Source organism: Annulohypoxylon maeteangense (genome assembly GCF_022496945.1).
Source record: "Annulohypoxylon maeteangense strain CBS 123835 unplaced genomic scaffold GGS22scaffold_14, whole genome shotgun sequence".
NCBI lineage: Eukaryota > Fungi > Ascomycota > Sordariomycetes > Xylariales > Hypoxylaceae > Annulohypoxylon > Annulohypoxylon maeteangense.
The window spans coordinates 725915-741781 of NW_025953261.1; the positions used below are offsets into that span (position 1 = coordinate 725915).

General features: G+C 44.0%; 4 protein-coding genes across 4 annotated transcripts; 3 read left to right on the forward strand and 1 right to left on the reverse strand.

The window, feature by feature from the left end:
• Positions 1 to 1558: 1558 nt before the first annotated feature.
• GGS22DRAFT_169009 (uncharacterized protein) lies at positions 1559 to 2458 on the reverse strand. Its single transcript, XM_047962246.1, has 3 exons — positions 2166 to 2458; positions 2059 to 2106; positions 1559 to 1981 (listed from the first exon to the last, which is right to left on the reverse strand). Exons 1-3 carry the CDS (start codon positions 2316 to 2318, stop codon positions 1928 to 1930), a joined length of 255 nt encoding a protein of 84 aa, XP_047816722.1. The 5' UTR covers positions 2319 to 2458; the 3' UTR covers positions 1559 to 1927.
• A 1966-nt stretch (positions 2459 to 4424) lies between these two features.
• GGS22DRAFT_195613 (uncharacterized protein) lies at positions 4425 to 7471 on the forward strand (the record flags this gene model as incomplete). The annotated part of the gene is made up of 4 exons (XM_047965695.1): positions 4425 to 4463; positions 4627 to 5592; positions 5674 to 6477; positions 6533 to 7471. The coding sequence occupies 4 exons, from the start codon at positions 4425 to 4427 to the stop codon at positions 7415 to 7417; spliced, it is 2694 nt and encodes an 897-aa protein (XP_047816723.1). The 3' UTR covers positions 7418 to 7471.
• Positions 7472 to 7853: 382 nt separating this feature from the next.
• Positions 7854 to 10297, forward strand: GGS22DRAFT_42073 (kinase-like domain-containing protein). Its single transcript, XM_047967044.1, has 3 exons — positions 7854 to 8857; positions 8939 to 9688; positions 9751 to 10297. Exons 1-3 carry the CDS (start codon positions 8084 to 8086, stop codon positions 10117 to 10119), a joined length of 1893 nt encoding a protein of 630 aa, XP_047816724.1. The 5' UTR covers positions 7854 to 8083; the 3' UTR covers positions 10120 to 10297.
• Positions 10298 to 11533: 1236 nt separating this feature from the next.
• Positions 11534 to 13953, forward strand: GGS22DRAFT_169026 (uncharacterized protein). Its single transcript, XM_047962247.1, has 7 exons — positions 11534 to 11730; positions 11808 to 11864; positions 11920 to 11963; positions 12018 to 12349; positions 12410 to 13107; positions 13223 to 13333; positions 13394 to 13953. The coding sequence occupies exons 1-7, from the start codon at positions 11623 to 11625 to the stop codon at positions 13571 to 13573; spliced, it is 1530 nt and encodes a 509-aa protein (XP_047816725.1). The 5' UTR covers positions 11534 to 11622; the 3' UTR covers positions 13574 to 13953.
• Positions 13954 to 15867: the final 1914 nt, after the last annotated feature.

Here is a 15867-nt window from a genome sequence, read left to right on the forward strand (position 1 = left end):
TTCCGAAGTAAACGAGACATGAGGGGAAAGGGAAAAGCCGACGATTTTTATGAAATTTCATGAAGTACCCAGGTAGGCAACTAGGCATGTATGAATTGTCTCATGCAATGACACCTTGCCTATTTTATTGAATTAGCCTGCTGGTTTGCCGGTTTACTAATTGATCTTTACTAATTGAGGACATAGTGAAGACCAGCGAGGACGAAGCACTAATACTAGGTAATGACGCGATTAATAAGTATCCACAGAATTAGAGTATAGGCAATAGGTAATAACCTTATCGCCGATGCCTCTACGTAGCAAAGCCTGCTAGACGAGATAGCAGGGCAGGCACCCGATCATTAGCGTCATCGACGGCGTTAATGCCCCCGCCAGGGATTTTCTTCGGCAGCTAATATTTTCGCTTAATAATAGTCCGGGGATATCGACGATACTATCGGTGGAGTTTAAGATTCTCCAAAAAGTTCACTTAACACCGCTAGCCGGGACTAATGCGTAATCAGGCCAATTTGGCCTATGAAAACACCACCATAAAGTAAACATATGTAAAGTGGGAACTATTCCGTAACGGTTCCAGGATTTGGAAACATGACAGCAAAAGGAATCATTCCTTGATCATTACAAATTTTGGAACCGTGCCAAGATTAAAAACTGTTATAAGAAAATGTAATTCCTTATTTCTTTATTTTATTAAATTATACATATTTATTCATTTATATAATATTATTTATTTATTTTAATTTATTATTTTAATTTATTTATTTATTAGTCTTAGTAAATTTAATCGATATTTTTTACTAATTTCGAACCTCATAAATTTAAAATTCTATTTATTGTGGAAGCTAAGGATATACCATTGCACTATCTACGCGTTACATAATCTACGGTATCAACCTTAGCGCTAAATTCTTAGATATGGTCAACACTAAAAGTTCAAGTAGTTTAAGCTTTGGTACGCTTCAAGATTCTGGTACGCCTGGCACGCTTCTAGATTTTGCTACACTTCTTAAATATTGCTACGCTTCTTACGCTTTTTGATATTTAGCACAGTGGAACTATTACGGAACGATGCTAGGTCTAGGAACCGTTAAGTAACAGTTCCGACTCCTCATATATTTCCCCTATGGCAATTTGAGCCGTTATCTCAGCAGACATTACAAGCCTAATCGGCGGTATTTATAGGTGTTTAAACCCCTTAGAAATTTCACTTCAGTGGCTTAGCACGCTAAGTTGCTGTAGTTAATCACTAAATTCTAGCGGGGAGATCACTAGGTAGGTATGAACTCAATCAATCGCCGACCCAACCGCGCGCTGGGCAAGGGTTGTGAAAAGCGCAGGAAACTTCTACCATTCATTTAGAATTTCCACAATTATTCAGTTGAAGTTGGATTAGAGTACCTACCAAAGCACCAGCTATATTTCAAGGACGAGTATGATTGGGTACCGAGTTACTGGTAAACAACGTTACCAACATGCATACCTACCCGCCACGCAGCATATAAAGCTCTCTACCTACCTCAGAAGTTTGTCTTTACTGTGCCTTTCAAGTACCTACCTAATGGCGCTGCTACCAGCACCGACACCATATCCTTCCCATCGCTTGGTACCTATTCATGAGCATAGTATCATAAGCCCAAACGATAGGAATAAATAAAGTCACATTTTAACGCCTACAAACTCCTAAGTTAATGTCTAGGTAGAATCCATACTCATACAAGTTATTACAAAGGGAAGTAAACACTACTCGTACAACTTTCTTGTTCTCTCGAATCAGCACCTCATTGATTCTCCTTAGTATCCCATCATATATATCCAGCGATGTCGAATATTTCTGATGATGTAACCCTCTGTAGCAAATCACCAGCTAGGCGCAGCCCGCTTTGGAAAGGGCGGATGTAGAAGGGCTCTGAGTATAAACGAGGGCAAGTTATATTGACGTTGTAAGCGACCTTGATAGTTCTCGAATCTTCTCGATTGTACACTAATGGTTCAACATCGTTAGTCCTGAATGGCCTAAACCCGTACCAGCGCAACCAGTCTCTGGAATATGCCACTCACAGGATTCAGTTCAGTTTTAGACTTGATGTTATATATATTATGCCGCATCTGTCATTCATTTAGCGTTCAAAGCTCTTGTGGCAACTCTAGTTGGTAAGTGTACATACTTCCACCTCAAATCCCCCTTTTCCCAGCTCTTCGAGGAGGATACGACTGAGTCCTATCGGATTTGGAATGTATTTTGAAGGGACCGTAGTATGTATTTTTAGTCTTTCTGCGTCCTGATCTCTACAGGTTATTCTTTTTGTGGTAGTCGCCATTTATACAATGATTTTTTCAAACGACCAACTAATAGCAGGTGTTCAAGAATTTAGTGAGCTTCTGACATTGCAGCGAAACGGATTCTAGAAATGAGCTTTTTTCCCCTACCTGTCAATGGCTGCCAGGGTATTTATTTGTCCCCTTAGTCCTAATGTCCTACCACCAAGCCGTCTCAGCTCTTCCAGTACCTTTGGGGGTCATCCCCCCCAAAGACTCACCTAAAATTAAATCATATGACAGGGGGAAATGTACAATCATTCACGGAAGGTACCAAGGTACCTAGACATGGTTCGTGTCAGCCTTGTAATATATCGCTGTAGCTTACCTACCGACCTGTTCCGCCCTAGGGGGGCGTTGTCTCATGATTACATTGTTGGAATTCAGGATACAAAACATCTGATATACGTAGTGTATGTATGAAGTAAATGCAGAATTAAAAATTCAATTGGATGCTTGTTATTACTGCTTAAAGTCTTCTGGGTAGGATCCGACCCACTAGTGGCAATGCGGCTGGCTGTAAGGTCGGCTACCTGCGTTGGGGTTATCCGGTCTCACCAACTACCACCATAAGATCTGCGAACTAATCTGCCTTGCCGTGTTAGGGAGTTTGTGGACGGTCAAATCGGGGCCGATTTCGTTCCAGGTATATAAGAAGGCCATGGTTTTCTGGGTCTTAATATGGGTTGCTCTCGTCATGGGCCATCCTAGGTACGTAATACCTAAAACCTGAATCCTTCAAGAACCAGCCATGAACATCAACCAGCACCTTTGCTGCCCCTTCAAATACGAATAATTTAGTCGCTTAACAGTTTCAAATTCTGGTTTTCGATATTTCAATTACGCTGAAAAAGACATGTCGATAGGTACCGTAGATATATATTCCACGAACATATGTTGCATCCCACAGATACTTACTACGTCAAAGTGGCCTTGGAGTCAGCAATCTTACATATAAGAACTAGGTACCTACCGAAAAAGCTCAGCTACGCGCCGCGATATTCCACCCCCTCATGCAGCCTGATATTTAACTGCAACATTGCAGAGATTTCAAATACCTGCTATGCAACATACCTACTAGGTACCTGCCTACCTAACTAGAAGGTACTGGCCCCGTATCTAGGCACTGCAGCTAAAGTACCTAGTAATAATACAAGAAGAAAAGCCACTTCGGTAAGAAATTCTACAGCTTGAATTATATACTGATTGTGTCTCATCTTAAGCACCGGAAGATTCCCAGATTAATTAGTGAGTGATAAAGTGAGGCTATGAGGTAAAAGAATCGACATACTTCGACTTGATAGGCACCTTCTCCAAATATTTCATCTAGCCTGCGAACGAGCTTTGTGGGGTCGATGTACTGGCTTGAGATGAGTTGGCAATCTGTTCGAGCGAGCTGCTGTACTTCGTTCGAAGCGCTAGTGTTGCTTCTTCAATATACCAAGTTAGTAACAACATGAGGCAGATCGAATCGCCTTTACTCCATTTTACGGGTTGGCTCGAAGGGGAAACTAAAAATACCGGTGATGCGACGATCTTAGGTAGCTTACTCTAGATGAGAACGCTCTCACGCTCACGCTGGAGTGAATCCTTGGGGTGCCTCCCAGCCTTATCTTTTTCCACTACACCTCCACGTTCATTCAGCTGTAAATGTTTCATAGCCGGATGTCCCGAAATGCAACCCCCAGGCTACACAGCCGATTTATGGGTATTACATATTATAACTGGAATAGAAAAAAGCATGTCGCTTAGAAGCCACAGCCCATCTTGTCGCTTATTATAAGGTTTTTACATGTACCTAGATATTAATGTAACATCTTCTTCTGTGAGCCATAATACAGGTACCACTTAGCGTCTAGGTGCGCGTGGGGCTGAGCTCGGATTTGCTGGGTTAGGCGCTCTTGGAGAAAGGAGATGAAGATACAAAAGAGCCTCAAATACGAGACATCTGCTACTTTATTACGAGGTTTCTGTCCAACAGATTGAATACGACATTGATATCAATGTCAATTTCTCATCCTCCTCAATCCTTGGCTTTCAATTTTCTGTTGTTACCGGTAGCTTCCAGTTACATGAAGTCGAATCACACCTCCTCTTCCAGTTAGGCCATGGAAGAACAGAGTGAAACACCGGGTACCATATTCTGGGTAAGTTTAGCAGGTACATAAATCTACTTGGATAAAAATACCGAGACTAATCAGTACCTACCTATCGTAGGATGACAGGCATTGCGAATCACCAGTCTCTTCCGTATAACTCAACCCCTCTAACATTTGTGTTGGTTCTCAACATCTGCTAAGCAAATTATAGGTGTCAGAATCGAGGCGCCCGGTATCACTGGGTGGAGCATCCGCATGGAGAGACCAGGCACCAGAATTGATGATTAATCATATCCAAGATTCAGATAATACCGTACATCACCTTTCAAGGATATCTGAAGTTGGACAAAGCAGTACTTGTCACGATCGCGGCGATAGTGCACACCTCGAGAGCCTATTAAGCGATTCTCCTCCAGATACCAGCCATTATCCTACCCTCAACACAGATGAATTGCTCGCATCGGTTGGTACGGGTGTATATTGTCCAGATCCTCGTCTCGAATTTTCCGACATCCCACCCGTGAAAGGTCAAGACAAAACACTCGAACACCAGCTACGAAACGCAACTCAGAAGTACCCTAGGAACGGCAATCCGAAGTTCATTCCGATTGGTGACTTCGACAGAATCGTTACCCGTGATAATGTCAAAAAGACTATCCAGTCTTGGTTACCACAAGATAGAAATATCGATATATGGGTTAAAGCAATCTGGGATACATTCGATTACGACGATCGTAATACCACGAGGCGAAAGGCATTCACATCCCGAAGAAAGATATTTGCTGTCTTAACCCTCTTCAATGCACAAACGGAAATAGCGTCATTTATTCGGGAAGGGCTCTGGGACAAGGACCTGCCCTTTGTACAAAATGACGACAAGAAATGGGTGTATCATCCCCACAGACGCCAGAGTAAACCAACTTTGGTTGAAAGCTTGAATCGAATGGACGGGCACGATGCGGATAGCTTTGACAATTACCAATGGCTCATGTTATCTCCAATCTTCAACATGGGCGTTGATAGGATCATACACCATGACCTCCACCCCCGCATCATTCTACCATTCCTAGAGCATGAGAAGGGATGCAATCCAACAATGATTGGCGGACAAGGCGAAGTATCTCGCGTCAAGATACATGAATCACATTATATATCAGTCAACTCATCGAATAACCGTGTAAGTTCACTGCCCATCTGAGTGTAAAGCAATGGACACACTTGGAAGGTACCTATCTGGAAATATATTAATCTGATCCAGCCGGAATACTTCGCCATTAAACAATTGATGTCTCCCGATAAAGGAAAGTTCAGTTCTGAGGTTGAATCTTTAAAGAGGTTTAGTAAGGGGTACCATCCACATTTGATAAAACTTCTTACAACCTACCACGACGGGGAGAAATTCAACCTCATCTTTCCATGGGCAGATGGCAATCTCAGGGATTTGTGGAAGATTTGCCCAAGTCCCATTAAAAACTATGCAACAATCCGATGGATCGCAGGTCAATGTCTAGGGATAGCGAAGGGGTTGCGGATGATTCATAATAATGAATTTGAGTCTAGCAACATCTCCCTAGAGCCCAATGAGAAGAAAATGGGAAGGCATGGCGACATGAAACCTGAGAATATACTTTGGTTCAAAGGACTGACCGACAACGACAACGGACAATTTGAAAATGATGTGTTGAAGATATCCGACTTCGGATTGACACGGTGGCACGGAAGTATATCGAATGAGAAAACAGATATACGAAAATTAGCCATCTCCAGAAGTTACCGGGCTCCTGAATACGACTTACTATGGAGGCCAGTGTCACAATTGTGGGACATCTGGTCTCTTGCATGTCTATATTTGGAATTCTTAACTTGGTATCTCTGTGGGTGGAATGAAGGTGTCGATGAATTCTCAAAAGACCGAACAAAAGATAGTTTCACTTTGATCCGCGACAAAGATCTCGATTCTCGTATCGGCGAGGATGATTTTTTCAACCTTACTCCGAGAACTGGATCCAATGTCGGCATGGATATGAAATTTGAAGCTAGCCTTAAACGCAGTGTCATCTACGTGAGTATCCCCCGACAATGCTTCTTTCATGAGATACTCGAACTGATGGCCCCAGTGGATCAATAAACTCCATGAAACCGAAGGATGTTCAGAATTTATACACGAATTTTTGGACCTCATATCAAACAATATGCTTCGTGTCAGATCCGAAAAACGCGTCAAATGCGAACATATCGCCGAACAGTTAGACGCCTTGTATGATAAGTGCAAGGACGAAAGCTACTGCTACAAAAGTGACCACCGCCCACGCAAGAAAAGACGAAACGATTCTGATCCTTCTGAGATCGCCATTCTGGAATTCACGGAAGAGATGGCTAAATGCCTCTCTACAAGGAATGGCGTAGATAGTGACACAAAGGCTATGGATGATTCTCATTACCAAGGAGTACGGACCAATGCCGCACCGCCAGTCCACATTTCGTCTTATAGTCAAGATGATCAGCAGCAACTCAGCCTAGATGATTCTAATCTGCCAACACCAGATAAGAAACAAGTTGAAAACGCATTGCCTATAGGTCTTACTCCTCATACCCACCCTACGAGTTGCGATCCTACAACTATATTTCAAGCAGCCTTGGTAAACGATACAGGACACTCGCCACGGCAACCTTTATCAGACGGTAATGAACAACTACAGACTCAGTTATCGACAGACAATCAACTAGACACAGATATAATGCCTCCTAAGCTTCCTCCTATTGAGCAAAACCAGGTCATTTCGGGAATCGCGCCGAGAATCAGTATCCTTTCTCCGCCACCCGACGAACTTACGGGAGGCACATCAAGTGAACAGGATAGGGCCTCTAGCCAAAATATCAAAGGGGGCGATCATACATCTGCCTACAAGGATAATGGGCGACGGTCCATATCAGGGTGGGAAAGAGTCGTAGGGTGGATAAAATCAGTTTTCTGTCTGAACGGGAGATCTTATGAGGGATAACTGGATATACATTTAGGCAGGCGGTGTTTGAGGTTTGAATTCGAAATGATACCCTATACTTAGTACTCAGTAGTATATTATAATATAATATCAAAGCCTACCTCCTACCGAGACGCACTATGAGCTCAGCTATCCTAGTCGGCCACCACTAAGATGCCAATGTCATCAAAATCATAAAGCAGGGATATATGTAACACCAAAGCCCATCTTTCCTTTAATTACTAGATGTCTCAGGCGAACTTCTTACTGCATGTGATATGGCTTGCATATTTTTGTAAATACTTGCGCGGCGTGCGGCAGGCTCCCGGTCGCCATCTCATTCTACTAACAAAACGCCCAACATGTGAGTTGGTGAGGCTCTCGTTATGTTAGGGCGCGTCCCAGATATAAATATGAGCTTACCTATGCAGAAAGAAGGCAACCATAGGTAGAAATTCATGCCTTATCTTACTGCCTATTACCATCCATCACCTACCTAGGTAAGGATTTTATCAAAACCCGATAGGCTTCTCCAGTCATGGAAGTTTTTTTGTTCTTATGATAAATTTTTCTCTCCAACATCACTCAATGCGAGATTTCTCGACTAGCGAAGATATTGTTTTGATAGCAGGAAAATAAGTTTCCAGATCGGCAACCATATGTGTCAGAATACATGACCTGTGTGTAATGGCTCAACCTACACCGGAGGTCAGAGTCACTGATACCGATAGCAAGGAGACTGGTATCACACTCCCGTTCCGGGAATCTTCTTCTAACAAACCCCACCTTGATTCCTACCCTTCACTTGATAACCTCCTCCGTCGCCGGTTGAACAAACACCGCGAGGGAAGGCATAAAGACTTCCTAACTCTGCATTGTCTCCAACAGTTACTTACTATTGAACGAGTTCGAAAACATCTTGAAATTTTATTTCAAGAGGCCAACCAAGGAGGTTATAGGCCACGCAGGGCAAGCGCCGAAGACTATCTCGAATTAATTTGCGACCATGATCAACTCTCCAATAGCTCAATGCTAGTCAAACGAGAAACATGCATCCGCCTTTTCGCAATTCTCATTTTAGCCAACAAGGGTGCCGAAATATTCAAGTTCATCGACAACAGTGTCCATGACAAGGCATTACCTATCAATATTCATGACGAGAACTTGCTTGACGAGGATGTACAATGGTGCATCGAACACTGGACGGAGCTTCGCTATCGAGATGACTTTTACATGTGGCAATGGAAGGTGAATGTGCCCTTCTTATTCTATGGCCAACATCAGATATTCAGTGCTCAGGTCATCTTACCCTTCACCGAGCCTGGAAGTGATAGTGGACACTCCACTCATTCAGGGGTAACGGTCCACAATTATTCTGTCACTGAAGCAGGGGGTTATGGTGAGGTCAAATGTGTTGAGATACATTCAAAATGTCACAACTTTCATGAGGTCTTTACCACAGTAAGTGGGATACTTTATTAATCATTAGGCAGTTTCCCGTTATAAGTCAAGTACCTAGGTAGTATACTAATAGGACACTAGCTACCAAGACGAGAAGGGCCATTCGCAGTTAAGAAACTTCTTCAAAATGATCCTATTCGAATTGAAAAAGACTTCCAAAAAGAAGTCGAAATGCTTAAGAAGTTCGACGGAGGTGTGCACCCGCATATCGTAACCGTTCTCACAACTTTCAAACATGGGGATTGCTACTATCTCATATTCCCTTGGGCAGAATGCGACCTTGGGAGATATTTCGAGAACAATCGAATGCCAACTCATTCCCTCGAGACAGTTCGGTGGTTATCGAGTCAGTGTCTAAAGATCATTGAAGCTGTTCATCTGATCCATTTCCCCCCAGGGGTAAATAATTTGCAGCCTGGGGACAGATTATTCGGCCGGCACGGAGACATCAAGGCTGAGAATATCCTCGTCTTCAGGTCTCAGAATGGAGAAGCAAATCTCGTACTCTCTGACTTCGGACTCGGATCTGTACACCGTGATATAAGCAGGTCAAATGTCCCCTCAAACAAAGTAGCAGTCACACCAGACTTTCGACCGCCCGAATGCGACATGGATGGGGGACGGATTAGCAGAGCCTATGACGTCTGGACTCTCGGCTGTCTTTTCCTTGACCTGTTAACCTGGCTGCTTGGTGGGGAGGATCTCAGAGAAGAGTTTGAGAATACGCGAATGACCAGTTATATCGACGGTCGCGAGACGCGAATCTATTTCGAGATCGTGCAGACGGAAGATGATAAAAAAGGATTTATCATAAAAGATCAAGTAAGATCAGTAGGTCTTCCTAGTATTCGAACACACGAAGATAACCTCTTGAGAACTAACAGGTATAAAAGTGGTTCGACAAGCTTCGCAAGCATAGTAATTGTACCAAGTTCGTGCACGAGTTTCTTAAACTCATAGAAGAGGACATGTTGATCGTGGAGACAAACGAAAAGAAGAGAGCAAGGACTGATGTGCTGCTCGAAAAGCTACGAAGCTTTTCTGAAAAGTGCCATGGTGATAAGGCAGATCTATATTGCCTTCACGGAGTATCGGATACAGGAGACCCCGCAACCAAATCTGTACCACCAATTGTCGAGGGGTTACTCAACGATGCTGCCACAAGGAACATAAAGGAACGACGGATTCCGTTAAGGACAGTCAGAGGGCGTACACAACAAGCAGAACAGGCCCAAGATGGTGTAGAGATTCGCATAGCATAGGGGATTATGCCAGCGGATGGTACACCTAATGCTTCAAATGATACATATCCCGCTCCTCTATTCCTTTCAAAATGATAGTTTCCTAGGTATTTTTACCATGTTCATCCCGTAGTTCCTCCAACTCCTTTACGAAAAGCTAGAATTTTTCGCCTCTAATGATTCTATTAAATTGGTGAATTGAATAGCTTCTAGAATAGAATCTGGATATCGCTTGCAATTCAGATGGTAGAAGTGAAGGCAGCTTGGACTATCAGCCTGCTTGGTAATGTTCGTTCTGGAGCCTCAAATGAATGTCGTCTATCTCTCTCTATCCCAAATGTCAGAAAGAGGCTCATCATAATGTAAAAACATGGATTCAGAAGGGCGCTGCGGCATACAGGTGACAAGGGTCGTGGAACTGTACAATAAAATCGGCCTCGTTGGAACTAGGTAGACAGGCGAAACTGTCAGTTTTGTTTCCGTAAGAAGGGAAATATCCGATCTCATGACATACGCGAATTTGGATGGCTCCACTAGGAAAAACTCTTCTCAGGTGCTCATAGAGCGCTGTTTCGTCGGTGTATCGCGCCCGAAAGGTAGAAACAGACGCCATGGTCTAGGAATAGGGATTCAGCAAATCCAAATGAGTATCTAATTTGATAATACCTAGGTACGTTTTCTTTAATAACTTTTATCTGTGAGAGAAAGGCATAGGCATGGATACTTTTTAAAACCGAAAGCAAGTGCTCAAATGTTGAAGCACTGGCAATAAATGATGGCCAGCAAATATGAACAAAACGCCCCAAAATATGCCCTGCAGGTCGCCTTACGGCGGATGCTTATCCATTGGAACATCGGAAGATTCTGTCGCACTGCACTACCTCGCCTCATAATATCAATGGCAGTAATATTTGAGCCATTACTTTGTGTGCCACCACCAATGGAAGTGAATAAATGATACATTTCTCAGTCGCTTAGGTTAGTTTCAGTAGCCACACGTAAGCAAAACAGTCCCCGAACAACTTTTCTTTGCTCCTAAGTGAGGTTGACGAAAAGCCATACCCACATGTTATAGCTTGATTGTAGCCACGGCATTATGCTTAGATAGGTACCCTCAAAGCAAGACATTGGAGCTTAGAATTGCTAGAGCTACATCGCGACTCTTCAGGCAAGTTTGTACCTACCTGAGGTACCTATGAAATGGGGCACCAGGCCATGCAGGCTACCTATCAGTGACCTTCTACCTCCGAATATGTTACTTTAGCGCTTACCTGCAATGCAGCATTGTGCGCTCCCGGCTCCTGTCCCCTAAGCCACTTCCACCAACCATTTCAGTGAAACACCCAATAGATTACCGATTCGGGGCTGAGCACATGGAACAGGATCTCCAATAACACAGCTCTTCTAGACCAATACCATTGTAAACACAATGATTCTTCATCACATCCGGCTTCATTGCACTCATGGGGGTGGGAAAGAAATAATAATTATCAACTGTACTATACTATAAAGACATAAAAGAATATGGACTGGCCGAGGGAGAATCACAATATAAGTGAAACAGATCTTCGTAACGTGTTCAAATACGAACCCAAGAAAACTAGAGTGCTCACGTTACAGGGACTCTATGAGGTGACTTCTCATTATAAATGTCCTCGTCCATCTCTACCTACCTACGTACCTACTAATACCTACCTACCCAACTATAGGAGCCGAGTGTAAATTTGTTCGAGACACATGACCGATGGATTGAATGGATAGATAAAGTATGCAACCAAACAATGAAATCCGAACATTCAGATATTTACTGATTAAATCAAGGAATTACCAAAGCCAGATAGCGGGGCGTCAGGGCTCGTCTTGGTGTAAGTGTTAATTCTCAGCCTAAAATAACAGACACTAAACTGGATAATCCACAGACTTGCGAGGAGAACGGGCCAGCAGCAGGCGCCAGCAATACGCGATGACCTGCTCACTTTGGAAAAGGAGCCTCCAAAATCAGAGAGGGCTCAGACCTTCCCGATACAAGTCGGAGGAGCTCCAAATGCTGAGAAAGGACTTCAATCAGCCTTGAGCGGGCGGCGTAGTGCCAGAACACTTCCATTCTCGCTGGAAATATTCAGGTTAATATCCCAAAGACTCTGCCTGCATGGTTCAATAGCACGAGTTATAAACCGGACCGATGTTCCAATCTTCTCCCGCGCAGAAGTCCAGATGGGATTACCAGAAGGTCCGACATATCCTGCTTACAGTAAGTAATTGTAGGCTCATGTTATGTTGGAAGATGACAAGACTCAAAGCTAGAATGTAGTATATAATTGTCGATCCACGAATGCCTGGGAAATGGACCTCGCACTGACAGTCACACATTTTCCGCACACGGGGCTGACTTACGCCATGCTATTTGGATGTTCAATAACTATTGAAGATGAAATTATCAGGCGATTATGCTCTGTAGGTGAAGCAGCGAGTTACCCCTTACTCCTACCTGGCATCTTTGCCGAGATTGAGCGAAACCGGCATATGAATATTATCGAGGACTATGTGGATGACATCGAGCAAAAAATCTTCGAACTCGACTACCTTCCATCCATCGAGAAACAAATAGACAATGCCGAGACTGAGAGGAGGAATAGGGATAAACGCTCACAGTGGCTTGACACGGCATACCTAAGGAATGGGCTCATTACCTGGAATGAGCAGTTGGTTAAAATGGCCAAACATACAGAAGAGCTCCAAAATACTCTCTTCATGCCGACTAAGGATAAATATCTTCATGATCAAGCTAGTATTGCTTCGTACGCACAACTGCACCCCGAGCCACTCTATAGGCCAGAACTTTATGATGAAAAAGTTGACTACGACGAAAGAGATGAGATGCGCAAGAGTGAAATGAGGAAAATTGGTACTAAGGTCAGCGATCGCCTCACAGCTATCATAGAGGAGTACGAGGACAAGATCCGAGAGTGTACTATGCGAATCGACGGAATGGCAATGGCTACGCAATGGGTTAGTCCAAACTCTTTGAAATATTTATCACTTACGACCTTTGGTAGTCTTTCCCTATGTGTAACCGTCGGTGATGATTATACCCTTATTTGTACCACTAACATAAATGATGCAGTCCCACGGAGAAACAAATGTTGAGATAGCTCTAGCAACGGGGCGAGACTCGAAGCATATGCGAACCATATCCATAGTCTCGATGGTATTTCTGCCGGGCACGTTCATGGCGGTACGTACCGACGCATTTTCATCTACAACTCTAAACCAATACTAATATCATGCTTGACAGAGTATTTTCTCAATGCAGTTTTTCAACTGGGTTCCCAGTAATGATGATACCGTCATCTCACGGTATTTCTGGATCTATATTCTAGCGACTGTGATAGCAACCACGCTGACGCTTGGGACATGGTATTACTGTGTGGTTTGGCGCCATCGATCACGGAAGGCGGTTTCGGAGGAAGAGTGACTTCTGACTGAGTGAGCAGATGTATTATTATTGATGATATTGCTGATGATGCATGTATATTGGTTTGGTTCGGATTCCCATCTGCTTCTATTCTCTTATGTTCATTCCTATTTCCTCGCATCGGGACACAGCACGACCATTGGATCTTTCCTAAATTTAACATTATCGGGCACTTGGTAAATACGCATACTAGGTACCTATTGTTGAAGGATGAACCAAGCGCTCATTATGTTAACTTGCTTCCTATGTACTCTACCAATGGGAAATACGGCTGGCAAGGGAATTCATCCCTTTCGCAAATTGAACTTATTTTTACTTACCTACCATAAACCAAAGTATCTTACTCCTTAGGGAAGACTTCCTTAATACCTACTTACATAACAGATATCTCACGTGTGCTCATGCATTTTCGCAGGGAAGATCAATTCTCATATAGGAATTTGAGAAACGCTTCCAACGGGTTCTTACCTAGGTGAGATTGAGGCTCAGCAAATAGTCGCATCATTCTACCGGTATCATCTACCTACGGAACACCGGTTACATTGGCTGTATGGTTCAAGCTATGTGGCGGTGGTGGCAGTGTCTCACGCATACCTAGCATCATCAGGAGCGAGACTATCCGAATAGCCGCTTGGATCCGAACCGCTCACGTAAGGTTGCAACACGAGATCTCAGTGGACTTTTCCTGTTGGTTTTTGCCTCCGCCCAGAAAGCTCGCATTGGAAAAAGCCGAGGATCCAAGACGACAGCTCACCCAGCGGGCGGGCAAGCGTGTGGGGAAAACCCATGAGAGATTAATTTTTTTCTTTTTTTTTTCTGTCTTCTGATTTTATTCTTAGGAAAGAGGAGGTTTCTCCGCCATTGTCGACAACGTTACCACTCATGCGTACCTACTCTCCCAGATAGTGGGTAGTGGGTTTGCTTGGGTATCATTGCATCATGAATTTGCTGGCCCTTGGATTCTGGGGAGAAGGAAAAGCGTTTCCAACAAGCCGGACCCCCCCTTTACCCTGTGTTCACAGATACATACATGTGAAACCCCTCACTAGCAAAGCGAAACCTAGGAGGGGAAAAAAAGAATTAATAGCAAAGGAGTGAGACAACAAAATCATCTAACACGAGGAATCTGAGATGGAGTACCTGGATCTGGCAACGTCATCAGACGTCAAGCCCTACGGTAAGTGGCTGATTCTTCCCAACTTGGGCATTGGTAGAAAAAAAAGAAGAAAGAAAGAAAAAAAGGTTTCAAAGTTCGCGAGTGGTACATAGATAGCGCGTGTATGAGCGCATAAGAGGCTCGGCAGGGCACAGAGAGCCCACAGGTGATCAACCCGCTGCGTCCGATCTGCGCGTCAGCAAAGTTCGAACGTAGTTGGGATCGTTACTGATGACTGGGGACCCCTCTTCAAGTTACGGCAATGGATGACTTATCGTATTTTCGCTGGTGTCAGAATGTACAGCCCACGATGGGATTCTTCGAATTCAATCTCGCTCGATTAAGTTAGCCAGCTCCTTGTTTTCCGGCTTGGGATTCTGCATCCTACGGTACTGTGAAATCAAGCAGAGTTCTTATGTCATGCCTAAGGTTAGGCTTTTTTGGATTCTGCTTCTACTTCTGCTGGGGCAAGGGAGGTCAATACGAATACATACATTACCTATCCTACCGCGGAAATCGGATGCGATAACGGCTACAAGTGCATTCGCGAAGTGTAGACTTTCACTTGGTCAGTGACCCTAATGCGTGGTGACAGGCTTTTTGCCGCTCGACTATGTAGGACTTGGATGGGACTGGAACATTGGGAATAAACCTCTTTCAGCCCGTGGTGCGGAGGTGCCTCGCCTGGTTTCGGGGTGCGTTGCTGCAAGTGCTGATCGTGAGGCGAGGGTTCTGGTCGACACTAATGCAAGCTCTTTACACGCTTCCAGTATTCCTAGCTTTAATAATCCCTGGACAACCGCATCTGGCCGCGGGCATGACAAGAAAGAGTTTTCTTAAGTGCCAGACAGTTTGCAATTCTATGACGGCCCTTCCCGTATCGGTCCTCTATCTCGTCTGAAGAATCGTATTGGCTTGCTGGTGGTATTAAATGCTTCGTGTCTACAGAGTTGTGGTAACGTTCCGGACGAGCGGTCTGTATTTTGCGATATTGCTATTTTCAATTCTAGCCTATGGGGTTACAAAGGGAAATAAGACCAGCTAGGCATTCGGCTCGTTCTGGAAGATCCGCCAGAATGGCCGGTGCTGGAAAGCGTACCACCCATTTGGAATTAGGAATGGGGTACCCGTTAGGACG